At 54.2% G+C, this 15622-nt stretch overlaps 2 protein-coding genes across 8 annotated transcripts in view; one reads left to right on the top strand and one right to left on the bottom strand.

The window, feature by feature from the left end:
• Positions 1–259: 259 nt before the first annotated feature.
• Positions 260–15551, top strand: ZNF276 (zinc finger protein 276). Of its 7 annotated transcripts, none has more exons than XR_003790823.1 (12): positions 260–809; positions 5283–5586; positions 5842–5888; positions 5981–6433; positions 7375–7453; positions 8645–8728; positions 13369–13479; positions 13560–13635; positions 13808–13925; positions 14071–14146; positions 15072–15171; positions 15246–15527. XR_003790823.1 is itself a non-coding variant. In XM_029203224.1 (12 exons), exons 1-12 carry the CDS (start codon positions 593–595, stop codon positions 15484–15486), a joined length of 1887 nt encoding a protein of 628 aa, XP_029059057.1. In that variant the 5' UTR covers positions 269–592; the 3' UTR covers positions 15487–15551. The 7 variants fall into 7 exon arrangements, 4 of the variants coding, with proteins under 4 accessions (XP_029059090.1, XP_029059078.1, XP_029059057.1 ...); XM_029203224.1 differs by having other exon boundaries at positions 269–809; positions 14090–14146; positions 15246–15551; XR_003790825.1 differs by lacking the exon at positions 15246–15527 and having other exon boundaries at positions 14045–14146; positions 15072–15099.
• FANCA (FA complementation group A) overlaps positions 14358–15622 on the bottom strand; it is a 58141-nt gene continuing 56876 nt past the window's right edge. The window contains exon 44 of the mRNA XM_029203101.1: positions 14358–14889. The gene's annotated coding sequence lies outside the window, so the exon portion shown is untranslated. The remainder of the gene's footprint in view (positions 14890–15622) is intronic.

The raw sequence follows: 15622 nt of genomic DNA, 5'->3' as shown, positions 1-15622 counted from the left end.
TAAGTGCAACTACCGATGCCATCACTCCTTGTCGGTGACAGGGTAACCGCGTACGCCCCCGCCCCTTGCCCTCGTCGTGCCTTGCTGCCCTGCCCTCCTCAGTCCGCCCCTCCCCTCCTCAGTCCGCTCCTCCCCTCATCGCCCCGCCCCTCCTCGCTACGCTTCTCCCATCCCCTTCTCCCTTTCCTCGCCACTCCCCTCCCGCTGTCAATCCGTCCAATCCCTGTTTCCTCACCCTCCTCGCCCCCATCACTCGCCCCGCCCCTCCCTCATCGCCCCGCCCCTCCCTCATCGCCCCGCCCCGCTGCCAGTGAGTCCAGCGGAGCCGAACGGCGGAGTCGAACTGAACGAGTGAGCACAGTCCAACCTAGCGGACGAGAGGCTCCGGGCAGAGCAACACCTAGCCCTGCCTCTTGGCCCGGCTAACCGAGCGGGGCCGAGCGGGGCCGAGCGGGGCCGAGCGAGGAGGAACGGGGCGGAGCGCCGGGCCGAGCAGGGCCGGGCGGGGCCGGGCGGAGCCGAGCGGAGCCGAGCGGGGCCGAACGGAATCGGACGGGGCGGAGCTCCGGGGCCTCAAGCCGCCACCACAGCGATGAAGCGGGACCGGCTCGGGCGCTTCCTGTCGCCCGGGGTGTCCGGGCAGCGCGGGAGCTCCGGTGGCGGCAGCTGTGGCGGCGGCCGGGCCCGGGGCCGCCCGTCCCGCAGCGGTCCCGACGTGGCCGAGGCGGCGGCTCTGGTGGCTGCGCGGCTGGGCTGGGGCCCGACGCGGGCCTGCGCGGACGCGGGCGAGGACGGCGCCGACGAGGCAGGTGGGTCCTGCCGTCCGGGCTCGAGGGGCGGCGGGCGGGGGCCCCTCGTGACCGCCGAGTGCCCCCGCGACCCCCCCAGGCTCCCGGTGACTACCCAGCCCCCATGAACACCCGTCTCTCCGCGACCACCCGGCCCCCGGGGAGCACCGGCCCGCCGTGACTCCCCGGCCCCCCGAGACCACCCGCTCGCCCCCGCCCCCCGCGACAACCTGGCCCAGGGTGCCTTGGCTCCTCAGAAAGCGGACTAGGCCTCCCCGCCTGGAGGGGGTGAGGCGGTCTCCGCGGCGGACGCCGCAGCTGCGCTGGGTGATGTTTCGCAAGACAGCTGTCCCTTCGGCGCCGACTCTGAGCTCACTGAGTAATTAGTGCTCAAGTCCTGCCGTCTTTCGGGCAGGCCTGGGTTTCAGTCGTGGTTTTGCCCTGTGCTCTTCGGATAATGGCTTCATCTGGTCTGGGCCTCAGCTTCCTCTTCGTTAAAACAGAACTAAGAGGGTTTAAGAGGGATAAGTGTAGGAGTGCCGGGGCCCCCTCCTGGCAGGCGGTATGGACGTTAATATGCACTTTGCCTTCGTGTAATGCCTTTGCCCCCTCGAGAAGGACTTCACGCTTCTCTCATGTAGTCCTCCCCCGGGGCAGAGAGGGAGGTGCATCATCTACACTTGCAGACCGGAGACCCCCGGAGAAGCAGAGCATGGACGTGCTCTTTCAGTTCTGGTCGCAGGAGGGTGATGTGAAGAGGAATGAAGTTTCCAGCTTAGTTTATGAAGTTCCATAGCTGTGGAGGCATTTATTTATTTACTCAAACTTTCTTCTTTATTATTATTTTTATTGGGGGGGAATTTTTTGAGGTATAATTGGCACATAACATGATATTGGTTTCAGGTGTACTAGGTAACATCCATCACCACTTGTACTTAGAAGTTGTTTTCCCTTCTAAGTTCTCTAAGATGAGAACTTTTAGGATCTACTTTTAAGATCTCAGCAATTTTCAAATATACAACGCAGTATTATGCTGAAGTATCTGTAGTTACCGTACTGTGTAGCACATGCCAGGACTTATAACTGGAAGTCGGTACCTTCTGACCACTTCATGCCTTTCACTCACCACCCCACTCCCCTTCTCTGGCAACCACTAATATGTTTTCTGTAACTATTAGTTCAGGATTTTTTCTTTCTTTAGATTCCACGTATTAGTAAGATCATATGGTATTCATCTTCCTCCATCTGACTTACTTCACTTGGTGTAATGCCATTAAGGTCCATCCATGTTGTTGGAAATGGCAGAATTTTCTCACCTTTTTGTGGCTGAGTAAATATTCCATTGTGTATATGTACCACAGTTTCTTTAAACATTTACCCATTGGTGGACACTTTGGTTGTTCCCATACCTTGGCAGTTATAAATAATGCTGCAGTGAGTATAGGGGTGCATATATCTTTTCAAGTTAGTGTTTTCATTTCCTTAGGATAAACACCCAGCACTGGAATTGCTGGACTGTGTAGTAGTTCTGTTTTTAATTTTTTGAGGAACCTCTATACTGTTTCCATAGTGGCTGCACCAGTTTACATTCCCATCAACAGTGCGCAAGGGTTCACTTTTCTCCACACCCTCACCGACACTTGTTATTACTTGACTTTTTGGTGGTGGCCATTCTGACAGGCGGGAGTGATGTCTCATTGTGGTTTTAATTGGCATTTCTCTGATGATTAGTGATGTTGCGCACCTTTCCACGCACCTGTTGGTTATCTATGCCTTCTTTGGGAAGAGGTCTCTTCAGATCCTCTGCTCATTTTTAAAATCAGATTATTTGTGCTCTTATTATAGTGTTGTATGAGTTCTTTACATATTTTGATTATTAACCCCTTATCAGATACATGATTGGCAAACTTTTTTTCCTATTCAGTAGGTTGCCTTTTCATTTTGTTGGTGGTTTCCTTTGCTGTGCAGAAGCTTTTTAGTGTGACATATGCCCATTTGTTTATTTTTGCTTTTGTTGCCTTTGCTTTTGGTGTCAATCCAAAAAGTCATCTCCAAGACCCATGTCAAGGAGCTTACCTTTATGTTTTCTTCTATGAAGGAGTTTTATGCTTTCAGGTCTTTGAAATCTGTAATACATTTGAGTTTATCTTGAGTATGGTATAAGGTGGTGGTCTAGTTTCATTCTTTTGCATATGGCTGTCCAGTTTTCCCAACACCATTTTTTTTTAAATTTATTTTTTTATACAGCAGGTTCTTATTAGTTATCCATTTTATACATATTAGTGTATATATGTCAATCCCAATCTCCCAGTCGCAGCACCATTTATTGAAGAGACTGTCCTTTCCCCACTGTATGTTCTTGGCTCATTTGTTGTAAACTAATTGGCTCTGTACGCATGAATTTATTTCTGGGCTCTCTATCCTGTTTTATTAGCTTACATGTCTATTTTTATGTTAACACTGTACTGTTTTGATTACTCTAGCTTTGTAGTATACTTTGAAGTCATGCCTCCATGATCATGCCTCCATATAGTTTGAAATGTTGCCTCCAGCTTTGTTCTTGTTTCTCAGGATTGCTTTGGCTAGTCATGGTTTTTTGTTTTTTTTTTGGTTCCATATAAATTTTAAGATTGTTGTATTTTTGTGAAAAATACCAGTGGGATTTTGATAGGGGTTGCTTTAAATTAGTAGATGGCTTTGGGGAGTGTAAACATTTTAGCAATATTAATTCTTCCAACCCACGAGCATGGACTGTCTTTATTTGTGTTTTCAGTTTCTTTCTTCAGTGTCTTATAGTTGTCAGTGTACAGGTCTTTCACCTCCTTGGTTAAATTTTTTCCTAAGGATTTTATTCTTTTTGACACAATTATAAATCTGGTTGTTTTCTTAATTTTTAATAGTTTGTGAGTATTTAGAAGTCAGCCGATTTTTGTATACTGATTTTATATTTTGCAACTTCACTGACTTTGTTTATTCTAACAGTTTTTTTGGTGGGGTCTTACAGAGTTTTCTATATATAATATCATGTGCAAATAGAGGTTGTTTTACTTCTTTCTTTATGATTTGTGTGGTTTTTATTTTTCTTGTCTAATTGTTCAGGCCAGGACTTCCAATACTATGTTGAATAAAAATGGTGAGAGTGGGCATCCTTGCTTTGTTCCTGGTCTTAGAGGAAAGCTTTTAGCTCTTCACCATTGAGTATGATGTTAGCTCTGGGCTTGTCATATATGGCCTTTATTATGTTGTGATACTTTCTGTCTGTACACAATTTATTGAGGTTTTTATCGTGAATGGATGTTGAATTTTGTGAAACATTTCTTCTGCATTTATTGAGATGATTGTATGATTTTTATTTTTTACTTTGTTAATGTGTGTCACATGGATTGGTTTGGGGAGGTTGAGCCAGCCTTGCATCCCTGGAATAAATCCCAACTGATCATTGTGCATGATCTTTTATTTACTTATTTATTTATTTATTTTACTTATATATTTTTTGGTTGCATCGGGTCTTGGTTGTGGCACACGGGATCTTTCGTTGCGACGCACGGGCTTCTCTCTAGTTGTGGCATGCAGGCTCCAGAGTGCATGGACTCTGTAGTTGTGGCGCGTGGGCTTCAGAGCGTGTGGGCTCTGTAGTTGTGGCGCCGGGCTCAGTAGTTGTGGTGCGCGGGCTTAGTTGCCCCGTGGCATGTGGGATCTTAGTTCCCCAACCAGGGATCAAACCCGTGTGCCCTGCATTGGAAGGCGGATTCTTAACCACTGGACCAGCAGGGAAGTCTCCACGATCTTTTAAATTAATTGTTGAATTCAGTTTGCTGTTGTTTTGTTGAAGATTTTTACATCTACATTCATTAGGTATATTGGCCTGTAATTTTCTTTTCTTGTTGTGTACTTGTCTGGTTTTAGTATCAGAGTAATACTGGCCTTGTTGGGCTTCCCTGGTGGCACAGCGGTTAAGAATCTGCTTGCCAAAGCAGGGGACACAGGTTTGAGCCCTGGTCCGGGAAGATCCCACAAGCTGCAGAGCAACTCAGCCCTTGTGCCACAACTACTGAGCCTGTGCTCTAGAGCCTGCAAGCCACAACTACTAAGGCCACGTGTCACAATTTCCGAAGCCCGTGTGCCTAGAGCCCGCGCACTGCAACGGAGAGCCGCCCCCGGCTCGCTGCAACTAGAGAAAGCCGTGCACAGCAACAAAGACCCAACAGAGCCAAAAAAAAAAAAAAAAAAAAGCCTTGTTTTGGAGGCATTTAGAATTCTTTGAAAGGTTTTCTAGCCCAGAAGGCCCTCCACTGGCCATTCTCCCCAAAGGCTGTGTATTCGCCTGGGAGACCGGAGCCAGAGGCCTGCCTTTGGCCCAGACCTGCGCCTGTGTTTAAGGGGCATGTCTGGGTAGGCCCTGCTCCAGGAGCTGGGAGGCTGGCGGAGTGTGGGCCTCACCTCCCCTGGGAGCTGTCTTGCATGCCTGACTTCATGTTTCCTGTGCTTGCCCAGGAACGGCCCGGGCCCTGGCCATGGGGCACTGTCGCCTCTGTCACGGGAAGTTCTCCTCTCGGAGTCTCCGCAGCATCTCTGGCAGGGCGCCTGGGGAGAGCTCAGAAAGACCGGCCCCTGGGGACCGTGTTTTTGTCCGGGACTTCCAGCGCCTCCTGGGGGTGGCCGTCCACCAGGACCCGGCTCTGTCCCAGTTTGTCTGCAAGAACTGCCACACCCAGTTCTACCAGTGCCACGGCCTCCTCACGTCTTTCCTGCAGAGAGTCAACGTTCCCCCCACGGGCCGCCGGAAGCCTTGTGCAAAGTAGGCGCCCTCCCTCGTTCGCTGGGGGCGTGCAGGAGACCCCACAAGCGGGCCGCGTGGGCACAGGGTGGCCCGGGTGGGAGCCTCCTCACGGGGAGCCCATCATGGCGGGTGAGGGAGACGTTCGTGAGCACCAGTGCGACGGGTGTGTGGGCAGGGGGGCCCGGCGGGCGGCCTCGGAGGAGAGGGCTCAGACTGCACGCGGAGCGGCCGGGCCCACTCCTGCTCTCAGTGGGCGGCGCTGCTCCTTTGCAGGGTCGGTGTGCAGCCTCGGACGGGGGCGGAGGAGGGAGCGTGTGTGGGTGAGTGCACCCCCAGGGTGGGGCGTGGGGTGGGCGGGGTGGGAGGTGCCCGTGCTCACCGGCCATGGGCTGGCGTCTCTGCCTCTCCTCAGTGGACCTGATCGCTTCGAGCCCCCAGGGCCTGCGTGGCTTGGTGGGGTGGGTGCACGGACACGCGGCCGGCTGCGGGGCCCTGCCCAGCCTCCAGAGGACCCTGTCCTCCGAGTACTGTGGCATCGTCCGGGCCATGTGGGGCTGTGACCGAGGGCACGACTACACCATGGACGCCGACTCCAGCTGCGGGGCCCTCTTGCTGGACGGCACCTTGGGCGTCAGGCGGACGTGGGACAAGGATTTGGCCCCAGGGCTCCCCCGGCATCGGGGGTCCAGCCCCAGCGGGGCTGCCCCTCAGAGCTCCCAGGGCAGAGCGACCGCCGCCGGGGCCGAGACCGAGACCGAGACGCTGCCCAGCACAGACACAGCCCGGCCTCCTTCAGATGGCGACCCGGTGGGGCCTGGGCCGGGCCCCCCGCCTCAGCCAAGCCTCCCCCAAAGCGGGGCCCCAGGTAGGAGGCGCCTCTGGGCTGTCTGACCAGGATTCCTAGTCCTGGGCCAGGCAGAGCCCTCGACAGGAAGCGTGTGTTGGGGCGGTGGCTGCAGTGTCGTGCGTGGAGGGGCCAGGGTAATGCCGGGGGCCGCCTCACGGCCATCTGACAGCAGAGAGGCCGAGGACCCTGTTCCAGCGCTTTCTGTGACGGCACACTCGTCTGCCCCGCAGGCTTCCTCTAAGCCTGCATGGGCCCAGGGCACAGAGGGTGGAAGAGGACGGGGGCCTCATGGGGCCCGACGGCGGTTGGTGTCTGAGGCTGTCCTGAGCCAGCTGCAGGTCTCTCCCTGGGCCTCAACCAGCGCCCAGTGGGACCAGTGTGGACAGGCTGCTCTGGGCGGCCCCTTCTTCGGGGCCCGATCCCACGGCACTGTGGGTTAGGCGCAGCTGTTCGCAGACGTCATGTTCGGAGGGCCAGGCTGGCTTCCGGCCGCGTCCCTCGGCCTCCATGTGGGCGCCTGTTGCCGTGTGGGCACCAGGCTGCCCCGTGTGCTGACCCTCAGCCACTGGACGGCTCAGAGTGAGGGCGACGCTGGTGTTGGAGGGGAGAGACTTGTGCTGCACAGTTCTTAGAATTGCTTGCGTTTCTAAACTGTGTGCCTGCAGTACTTGGATAACAGTGATTTTTTTAAATGTCCCAAAACATCCACAAAGTACAAGGCAGCCCATCCCAAAGCGGCTGGATCCGAACCCCTGGGGAGGGGCTGGGCTTGCTGGTGTTGCTACTGTTGGCTGGACATGGGGGTGGCCCGGCGCTGGGGCCACCCCCACGTGCGGGATGGGTTGGGAGGTGAGTGACTTGGAGGCAGGGGGACCCCAGGCTCCCCGTCGTCCTTGCGGGGAGCACCCCTGGCTGTCTGGGGGTGACGGGTGACTGGAGTCTTGTTCTTTGTTTCTCAGGGCAGTTGGGTGAGAAGCAGGTTCCATCTCCAACCTCGGATGATCGGGTAAAAGACGAGTTCAGTGACCTTTCTGAGGGGTGAGAGAAGAGTGGGTTTACATAGCCTAAAATTCCTCCTTGGAAACCAAACTCCGCCATCCCAGGGGCCGGCAGCCTGGGTCTCGGCCGGCCTCCCCGCTTTCTCTGTTGGGAGGAGGGGAGCGGCGGGGGGTGCTTCCAGGCTTCCGTTCCTGATTGGGGGCTCCTGGGTCCCCGGGGCACCGCAGACCTGATGGAGCTGCAGGGGGCCTGGCCAGGGTGGTATGGAAGTTACTCTGCTCAGATGGTCCTCTGGCTGGTCCTTTGCTGCTGCTGCTTGTCTTGCCCTCCAAGGCCTGAGTTTTGAGCCAACCCCAGACATTACTAGAACAGAAGCCAGCCTCTGGCCCTCTATCATGTGTTGGTGACATGGGGGTGGAGGCTCCCTACAGGAGGACAAACCTTCCTGGAAGGGGCACCTGTTTGCTCCTGGGGCCACCCCCCGGGCTCCAAGACCAAACCTTTCGGGATGGAGGCCGCACGCCAGCCAGCCTTCCCACCCTGCCCTGCGAGCTCTGGCTGGACTGCAGATGCACTTTTGTCCAAACAAGTAGAAGGACAGCGTGACTTTGGTGCCAGTGACGGATGACCCAGGTGCTGGAGGAACCCCACCGTGTGTGCCACAAACTCCCCCGGGGTCAGGAGGCCGTGGCTGTTCCGTAGCCACCAGCCAGCCTTGGGCCTTTCTCTGTGGGGAGTGTGACAGCTGGGCTCTGTCCGCTGCCCAGCAGAGCCTGTGTAGTGACTCACACTTCAGGGTAAAGGTTACAGACGTACAGATGTTTTTTTGGCCTTTGTGACCTTTGAGATGACTGACAGCTGACCTCTCATCTGGGCAGGTGCTCACAGTTATGGGGGTGAGGTGACATTCTAAAGGCCCACTTCCTGAGAAGCCCGCCTCTTGTGAGGGTCTTCACCCCCTGCCTCGGGCCCCGGTAGAGAGGCTCTTTGGGAGATCGGGGTCCTGGTGTCGTGATGAGAAGTGTGGCTTACACGGGATCGTCAGCTTGTGACCCTGGCTGGCGTGCCCTTGCTGTTAGGAGATGGGATTGGAGACTTGGGAATTTTAGGCCTTTTGAGGAGAGCTAAGACGTGCAGTGTGGGGATCCACAGGGTGCCTTTAGACAGGAAGTTTCACTGGCTCCGTCACCGGCCCCAGAGCTTTGCTAAAGGTTCTCTCTTCTCTCCTAGAGACTTCCTGAGTGAAGACGAAAATGATAAGAAGCAGAATACCCAGTCCTCAGACGAGTCCTTTGAGCCCTACCCAGAAAAGAAGTAAGGGGGACAGTGGTGCTGTAAGCTCGCGGGATGTGGGAGGTGTCCAGTGGGTGACCTGGAGACGTGCGTCTGTCCTGGGGGGCAGCGGGGACTGGACGGAAGCTCGCTGCCCCCGTCTGCCTCGCTCAGCACATGCTTTCTGCTTCTCTGATGGCCTGACCTCCCAAGCTCGGCACAGTGTGGCTTCTGGGTGACCCGGGAGGACCTGCCCAGTTCAGCGCAGGGGCCTGGCCTGGCATCACCCTGGGGGGCGGCAGCCAGCTGTGCGAGGAGCCCTGGGGATGGGACCCCGCCACCCCCCGCGTCTGCTGTCGGCCCCACTTTCCCGGCTCATCAGCGGCTCTCAGGCCCGCCTCTGGCTCTGACTGCCACGCCACTTCCTCGCTGGGGCAGCCTGCCCCCTGCGCGGCTTTGTGTCCTCTCTCCGTTAGAACGCGGGGTCGTGGCAGAGAAGGCCGATTTTCACTTGTGTCACCCTGTGCCCAGGAACACCCCAAACACCTCCAGTTAGTAGATGCCCAGCCTGGGCCTCTGACGTGGAACAAAATCTCAGGAGCACCACACCATCAGCCGGGAAAGCACAAAACAAAACAGAGAAGCAAAAGCATGGCTTCCTTTTCTGCTTTAAGCTCCCGTGTGGGCGGTGTGGGTAGAGAGACAGGAGAGGAGGCGGCCTAGGAGATCCCAGTCAGCGTGTGGGGCTGGCTGAGTCACGAGCCCTCGAGCAGGCCTGAGTGGACACACACTGCCTGGGGCCAAGGGGGGGCGTCAGGCGGGCTAGGTTGGGGAGACCACATCTGCTTCCACGGTGCCGCCCGGGGCTGCGGCAGGAGCCCCCGCTCCCCACCCTGAACTCCACGAACCCACCTCTTACGTCCTGCTGCCCAGCAGGCCTGGGGCCACTGGTGTGGGGACGGGGACACCTGCCGTGTCCCTGGGTTTCCAGGAGGCCCCTGGGAGGGCACACAGACACATGCTGTAGGACAGGACACACAAGGTATGTGTTCAGAGGCCTGTGGGAGTTGGGACTGGGCAGCAGTGGGCTGGCGGAAGCTCTGGGCTTAGCCCTGACGGCCACTTGGTGCCTCAGGTGCCATGATGTGAGTGCCAGCTGACGTCCTAGGATGGGGCCTCTGAGCAGCCGTGGTCCATGTGACCTTGCAGCAGCCGTGCCTGTCGGGGTCCGCAGCCAGGCGGCAGGGGCCAGGGCTCCAGCAGGAAGCGGGAGAGAAGGAGCCTGAGCGGCGATGGGAAGGAAGGGCGCTGGCAGCCCCGAGTTGGGCGCTGTGAGCACGGTCCTCCTGCGTCCGCAGGGACCTCAACACCTTGTCCTTCAAGGACTCACCTGAGACACCTGTGGGCTCTCTGAAGCCTCCTGCTCTCAAGAAACGTGTAATCCTCTGCAAGCACTGGTTACGGTTCAGCTCTGACTGGGCACCTAAGCCACGCAGCAGAGGGGGAGGGTGGAGGCCAGGACCGTGGCCAGGCAGAAGAGCAGTTATTAGACAAAAGGAGAAGCAGCCTGTACAGTTGTTGAGAAGGTTCTTGTTAATGCACTGTTTAAAGAGGAGGACAGCTGTTTATGTTTTTAATTTATTTATTTATTTTTGCTGTGTTGGGTCTTCGTTTCTGTGCGAGGGCTTTCTCTAGTTGTGGCAAGTGGGGACCACTCTTCGTCGCGGTGCGCGGGCCTCTCACTATCGCGGCCTCTCCCGCTGCGGAGCGCAGGCTCAGTAGTTGTGGCTCACGGGCCCAGCCGCTCCGTGGCACGCGGGATCCTCCCAGACCAGGGCTCGAACCCGTGTCCCCTGCATTAGCAGGCAGACTCTCAACCACTGCGCCTCCAGGGAAGCCCTGTTTATGTTTTCAATTGTGGTAAAATATACGTAAGAACATTTACTGTTTCCCCATTTTTAAAAGTGTACAACTCGGTGGCATTTAAGTGCTTTCACAGTGTTGTGCGACTGTCACCACTATTTCCAGACTTTTACTATCCCAAGTAGAAACTCTGTCCCCATGAAGCAACGACCTCCCCTCTCCTCCCCACAGGCCCTGGCAACTCCTAATCTAGGTATCCATTCTGGGGACTTCATACAAGTGCAATAACATGTTATGTGTCCTTTTGCTACGGGCTTCTTCCACTTAGAATAATGTTTTTGAAATTCATCCATGTTGTGATGTGTCAGTTTGATTCCTTTCTATGACTTGAGTAATATTCTATTGTAAAGGGACTTCCCTGGCAGTCTCGTGGTTAAGACTGCACTCTTCCACTGCAGTGGGCATGGGTTTGATCCCTGGTCGGGGAACTAAGATCCCGCATGTGGAACGGTGTGGTCAAAAAAAAAAAAAAATTCTATCGTATGGATGGACCACGTTTTGTTGATCCATTCATCTGTCAGTTTTGGTTGTTTATACTTTTTTTGGCTATTGTGAATCATGGTATAAAGGCTGTTGTAACAAGTATCTGTCTGAGACCCTGTTTTCAATTCTTTGGGTCATATGGTACTTTGAACTTTTTGGGGAACTGCCATACAGTTTTCTACAGCAGCTGCACATTCTACATTTCCTACTAACAGTGTACAGGGGTTCTGATTTCTACACATCCTCACCAATATCTGTTATTTTATGGGTGTGTGTGTGTGTTTTAATAGTCATCCTAATGGGTGTGAAGTGGTATCTCGTCATTTTGATTGGCATTTCCCTAGTGATGAGTGATGTAGAGCATCTTTTCACATGCTTGTATCTTCTTTGGAGAAGTGTCTATTCAAGTCCTTTGCCCACTTTTTAATTGAGTTGTTTGCTTTTTTGCCATTGAGTTGTATATATTCTCCCTTTTTTCACTCTCTTCATAGTGCCCTTTGGTGCACAAAAAATTATTTTGAAGTCCAGTTTACCTGTTTTTACTTTTGTTGGCTGTGCTTTTGGTGTCATATTTAAGAGAAACCATTCCCAAATCTAAGGTCCTAGAGGATTTACCCCTAAGAATTTTAGTTTTAGATCTTTGATCCATTTGAGTTAATTTCTACGTAGGGTGTGAGGTAGGGATCCAGCTCCATTCTTTTGTATGTGGATATTCGGTTGTCCCAGCACCTTTTGTTGAAAAGACTGTCCTTTCCCCCGTGAGTGGTCTTGGCACCTTTGTCAAATCAGTTGATTGTACTTGCAAGGGTTTATTTCTGGTCACTCAATTATTCAGTTGGTCTGTATGTCTGTCTTTTTGCCAGTACCACACAGTTTTGATTATTGTAGCTTTGTAGTAAATTTTGGAATCAGGAAGTTTGAACTCTCCAGCTTTGTTGTCTTTCAAAATTGTGTGGTTATTCAGTGTACCTTGAAATTCTATGTGAAAATTTGTTTTTTTGTTGTTGTTGTTTTTGTAAAAAACACCATTGGGATTTTGATAGGGATTGAACGTATAGATTGCTTTGGGGGATTACTTCCATCTTTACAATCCATGGGTATGAGATATCTACTTATTTAGGTCTTTAACTTCTTTCAGCAGCATTTTGCAGCTTTCAGTGTACAAGTCTTTCACCTTGGTTAAGTTTATTCCTAAGTGTCTTATTCTTTTTGATGCTATTAAAAATGAATTGTTTTCTTAATTTCCTTTTTGGACTGTTCATTTTTAGTGTATAGAGATAGAACTGGTTTTTGTGTGTTGATTTTCTACCCTGCAATGTTGCTGAATTTATTTTTCTGTGTGGGTTCTTTAGGGTTTTCTACATATAAGATCATGACATCGTGAAGAGGTAATTTTCTTTCCTTTCTAATTTAGATGCCTTTTCTTTTTTTTTTTTTTTTTTTTTGCCTACTCGCTGTGGCTAGGACTTCCAGTGTTCTGTTGAGAAGTGGTGAAAATGAGCATCTTTGTCTTGTTCTTGCTTGGTCATCACCGCCAACAGCACATGAGGCCCACCGCCCCCTCTCTCTCTGTTCCTGATCTCAGAGGAAAAGCTTCCAGTCTTTGACCACCAAGCATGGTGTCAGCTGTGGGCTTGTTGCTATGGCCCTAGAAGTTTCCTTCTATTCCTGACAGATTTCCTTAAACTCCTGGATCTAGAAAGAAAAGTGTGCATGTATCTTTAAGTCTTTGAAGGACACCACAGGGCGGGGGGGAAGTTACTGTGTCTGGCCTGGTCCTCTGGGGCCTGCGAGACTGGCTGAAATGCATGACCCCATGTGTGGAGGACAAGGTCCCCGCTGCCCAGGGGCTGTGGAGTGGGGGACGGCAGTGGGCGCAGAGCTCTCTCCTGGCTGCCGTGAGTCTCCCAGCAGGTTCCAGAAGAGTGGATCCTGACCTTTTCTAGCTTAACGATAGTTTTGTTGAGGGACTGACCCCCGAGTCTCCCCTGCCCCACCTTTTTCCATGCTGTCTCCAAAATTATGGTGTTGATGTTTCAGACAGGGAGTGAAAGTTGTCATGAAGGCCCACTCCTGTGTCCCGAGGGGGCAGTGCAGCGCCTCCACCTCCCCGAAGAGCTGTTCTAGCTTTGGCGGCCAAGGGTCAATATGAGGGCCAGCCAGTCAGCACGGGGACTGAAGCAGGTTAGCCCTGGAGGCCCGAGGAGACCCACCTCCCGCAGTGCATATGCAAACAATCAGAAACATCACTGACTGGTGTCCTCTTTTTCCCCCAGGATCTCTGGTAAGAAGAGTGAAAGCAAAGAAGCCAAGAAGCCAGAAGAACCAAAAATTCGAAAGAAACCTGGGCCCAAGCCGGGCTGGAAGGGCAAGCCGCGCTGTGAGAGGTGAGGGGCCGGGGCCGCGCAGCCCGTCCGGGCCACGCAGCCCGTCGGGGCCGCAGCTCCACGTGTGCTCTGCATTGCAGGGAGGAGCTGCCCACCATCTACAAGTGTCCTCACCAGGGCTGCACGGCCGTGTACCGTGGGGCTGACGGCATGAAGGTGAGGGCCCTGGCCCGTGAGGATTGGGGGGAGGCTGGACAGGCCTGCAGTGCTGGGATCTGTTCCTCTGGGGAGAGGAGGGTGCTGAGCGGGGCCTGTGGGAGGGAGGCACGTGCTGTGATCAGGGGTGTCGGCCAGGCCGAGGCACTCAGGTCCCCGGTCCCTCCCTCAGAAGCACGTCAAGGAGCACCACGAGGAGGTCCGGGAGAGGCCCTGCCCGCACCCCGGCTGCAACAAGGTGTTCATGATCGACCGCTACCTGCAGCGCCACGTCAAGCTCATCCACACAGGTGCGTCCCCCCACCCACCCCCGTGGACAGGGCTGCCTCCTGGGAAACCGGCGCCAAAGAATCCTGGTACCTCTCTGTGGCTTTACTGTCGTGTTTTTTTAAATCACTACTTTAAGAAGATGACGTGTGCTTTTTGGATTACAAGTGACCCGCATCCGTTGTAGAAACTGGGGGAGGAAGCACAGTGAAGACAGTGCCCTGGTCATCACCGCCAACAGCACGTGAGGCCCACTGCCCCCTTCTCTCTCTGAACATGCGTTCATACCTTGGACTCTTACGTGCCTGGTGCGCATCGTCACTGCTTCTGCACAGAAGGCAGCTCTCCCAAACCGCACCCCCTTCTAGATAGATTTGTTACATCTGTGTCTATCCCTAAGAGAGAGTTTTTCTCGTTTTGAACTTTGTAAAAATGAGTTACTTCACTCAGAGTTGACCGTTTAATTGTTGGCGCACATTTACTTGTTGGTTCCACAGCGAAACAGTTTTCCTTGTGTTTTTTGCTCCAAGTGTTCTTGTCTGTGTCTCTAACAAACACAGTAATTCTCTTGGGTTGGGTCAAGCTGTTCTCAGTCTGGATGCCAGTGGTCGTGACCACAAGCAGTTTTTGTTTTTAACACAAAAGAGGCTAGATCGTGTGCTATGGGGACAGTTGCCCCTAGTGAGGGAGGAGCCTGCCTGGGAGGCTGGTTCAGGTACTGGTAGATGAGCAGTGGGACGTGCAGTGACGTGGGGCGGGAAGCGTGTGGCAGCTGCCCCACTGGCACGGCCTGCAGTGGAACCACTGGCGTGGGGCGTGACGGTTCAAGTCTGTTCAAGAGCGTTAAGATTGCTTTTGCAGTGGGTACCCCGCAGAGGGCCCAGCGTGACGGTGGGTCTTAGAGTAGCAGCAGCTGTCATCAGTCAGTCATCTATGAAACCTTGCTGCTTTGGCTTCCTCTAAAAATTTGTGCTCAAGGAAATCGGCCTAAAGGGCAAGAAAACAGGCTCCAGGTGAAATGTACACAGTAGTTGGAGAGGAAGCTGCAGCCAGGTGACAATTTTCAGGCGACCCGGAGGGCTCTGTATCAGAGCTGTGTCACCTGTAAGGCACTTGGGCACCGAGGGGAGGGTGTCAGGGCCTGTGGTCACTGCCTCTCTGGTCCCCAGAGGTGCGGAACTATATCTGTGACGAGTGTGGGCAGACCTTCAAGCAACGGAAGCACCTCCTGGTCCACCAGATGCGCCACTCAGGAGCCAAGCCCCTGCAGTAAGTGGGGTGGGGGGTTGGGGGGGGGTTTCTCCCACCAGCGGTGCCCTGGCTCACCTGCCCCCGGCCCCCAGGTGCGAAGTCTGCGGGTTCCAGTGCCGACAGCGGGCATCCCTGAAGTACCACATGACCAAGCACAAGGCCGAGACGGAGCTGGACTTTGCCTGCGACCAGTGTGGCCGGCGGTTCGAGAAGGCTCACAACCTCAACGTGCACATGTCCATGGTGCACCCCCTGACGCAGACCCCGGACAAGGCCCCGGAGCCCCCGCCTGGGCCCGCAGCGGGGCAGGCCGTGAAGGCTGAGCCCACCTGAGGGCACGCCCGCCCCCGAGCTCAGTGGGCAGTGATGGGGGTTCAGGCCTGACGGCACAGCTCTGCACCCCGACGAGCCTCCACCCCGTGTGCTGGGTGGCAGGGGCTCAGCACACAGCTCACGGGGCCTTGTGGCT

Source organism: Monodon monoceros, unplaced genomic scaffold (genome assembly GCF_005190385.1).
Source record: "Monodon monoceros isolate NGI ecotype Baffin Bay Population unplaced genomic scaffold, NGI_Narwhal_1 Super_Scaffold_10, whole genome shotgun sequence".
In the NCBI taxonomy this organism is placed as follows: domain Eukaryota; kingdom Metazoa; phylum Chordata; class Mammalia; order Artiodactyla; family Monodontidae; genus Monodon; species Monodon monoceros.
Note: the sequence above shows the minus strand (reverse complement) of the source record. Positions and strands in the feature narration are given on the sequence as shown.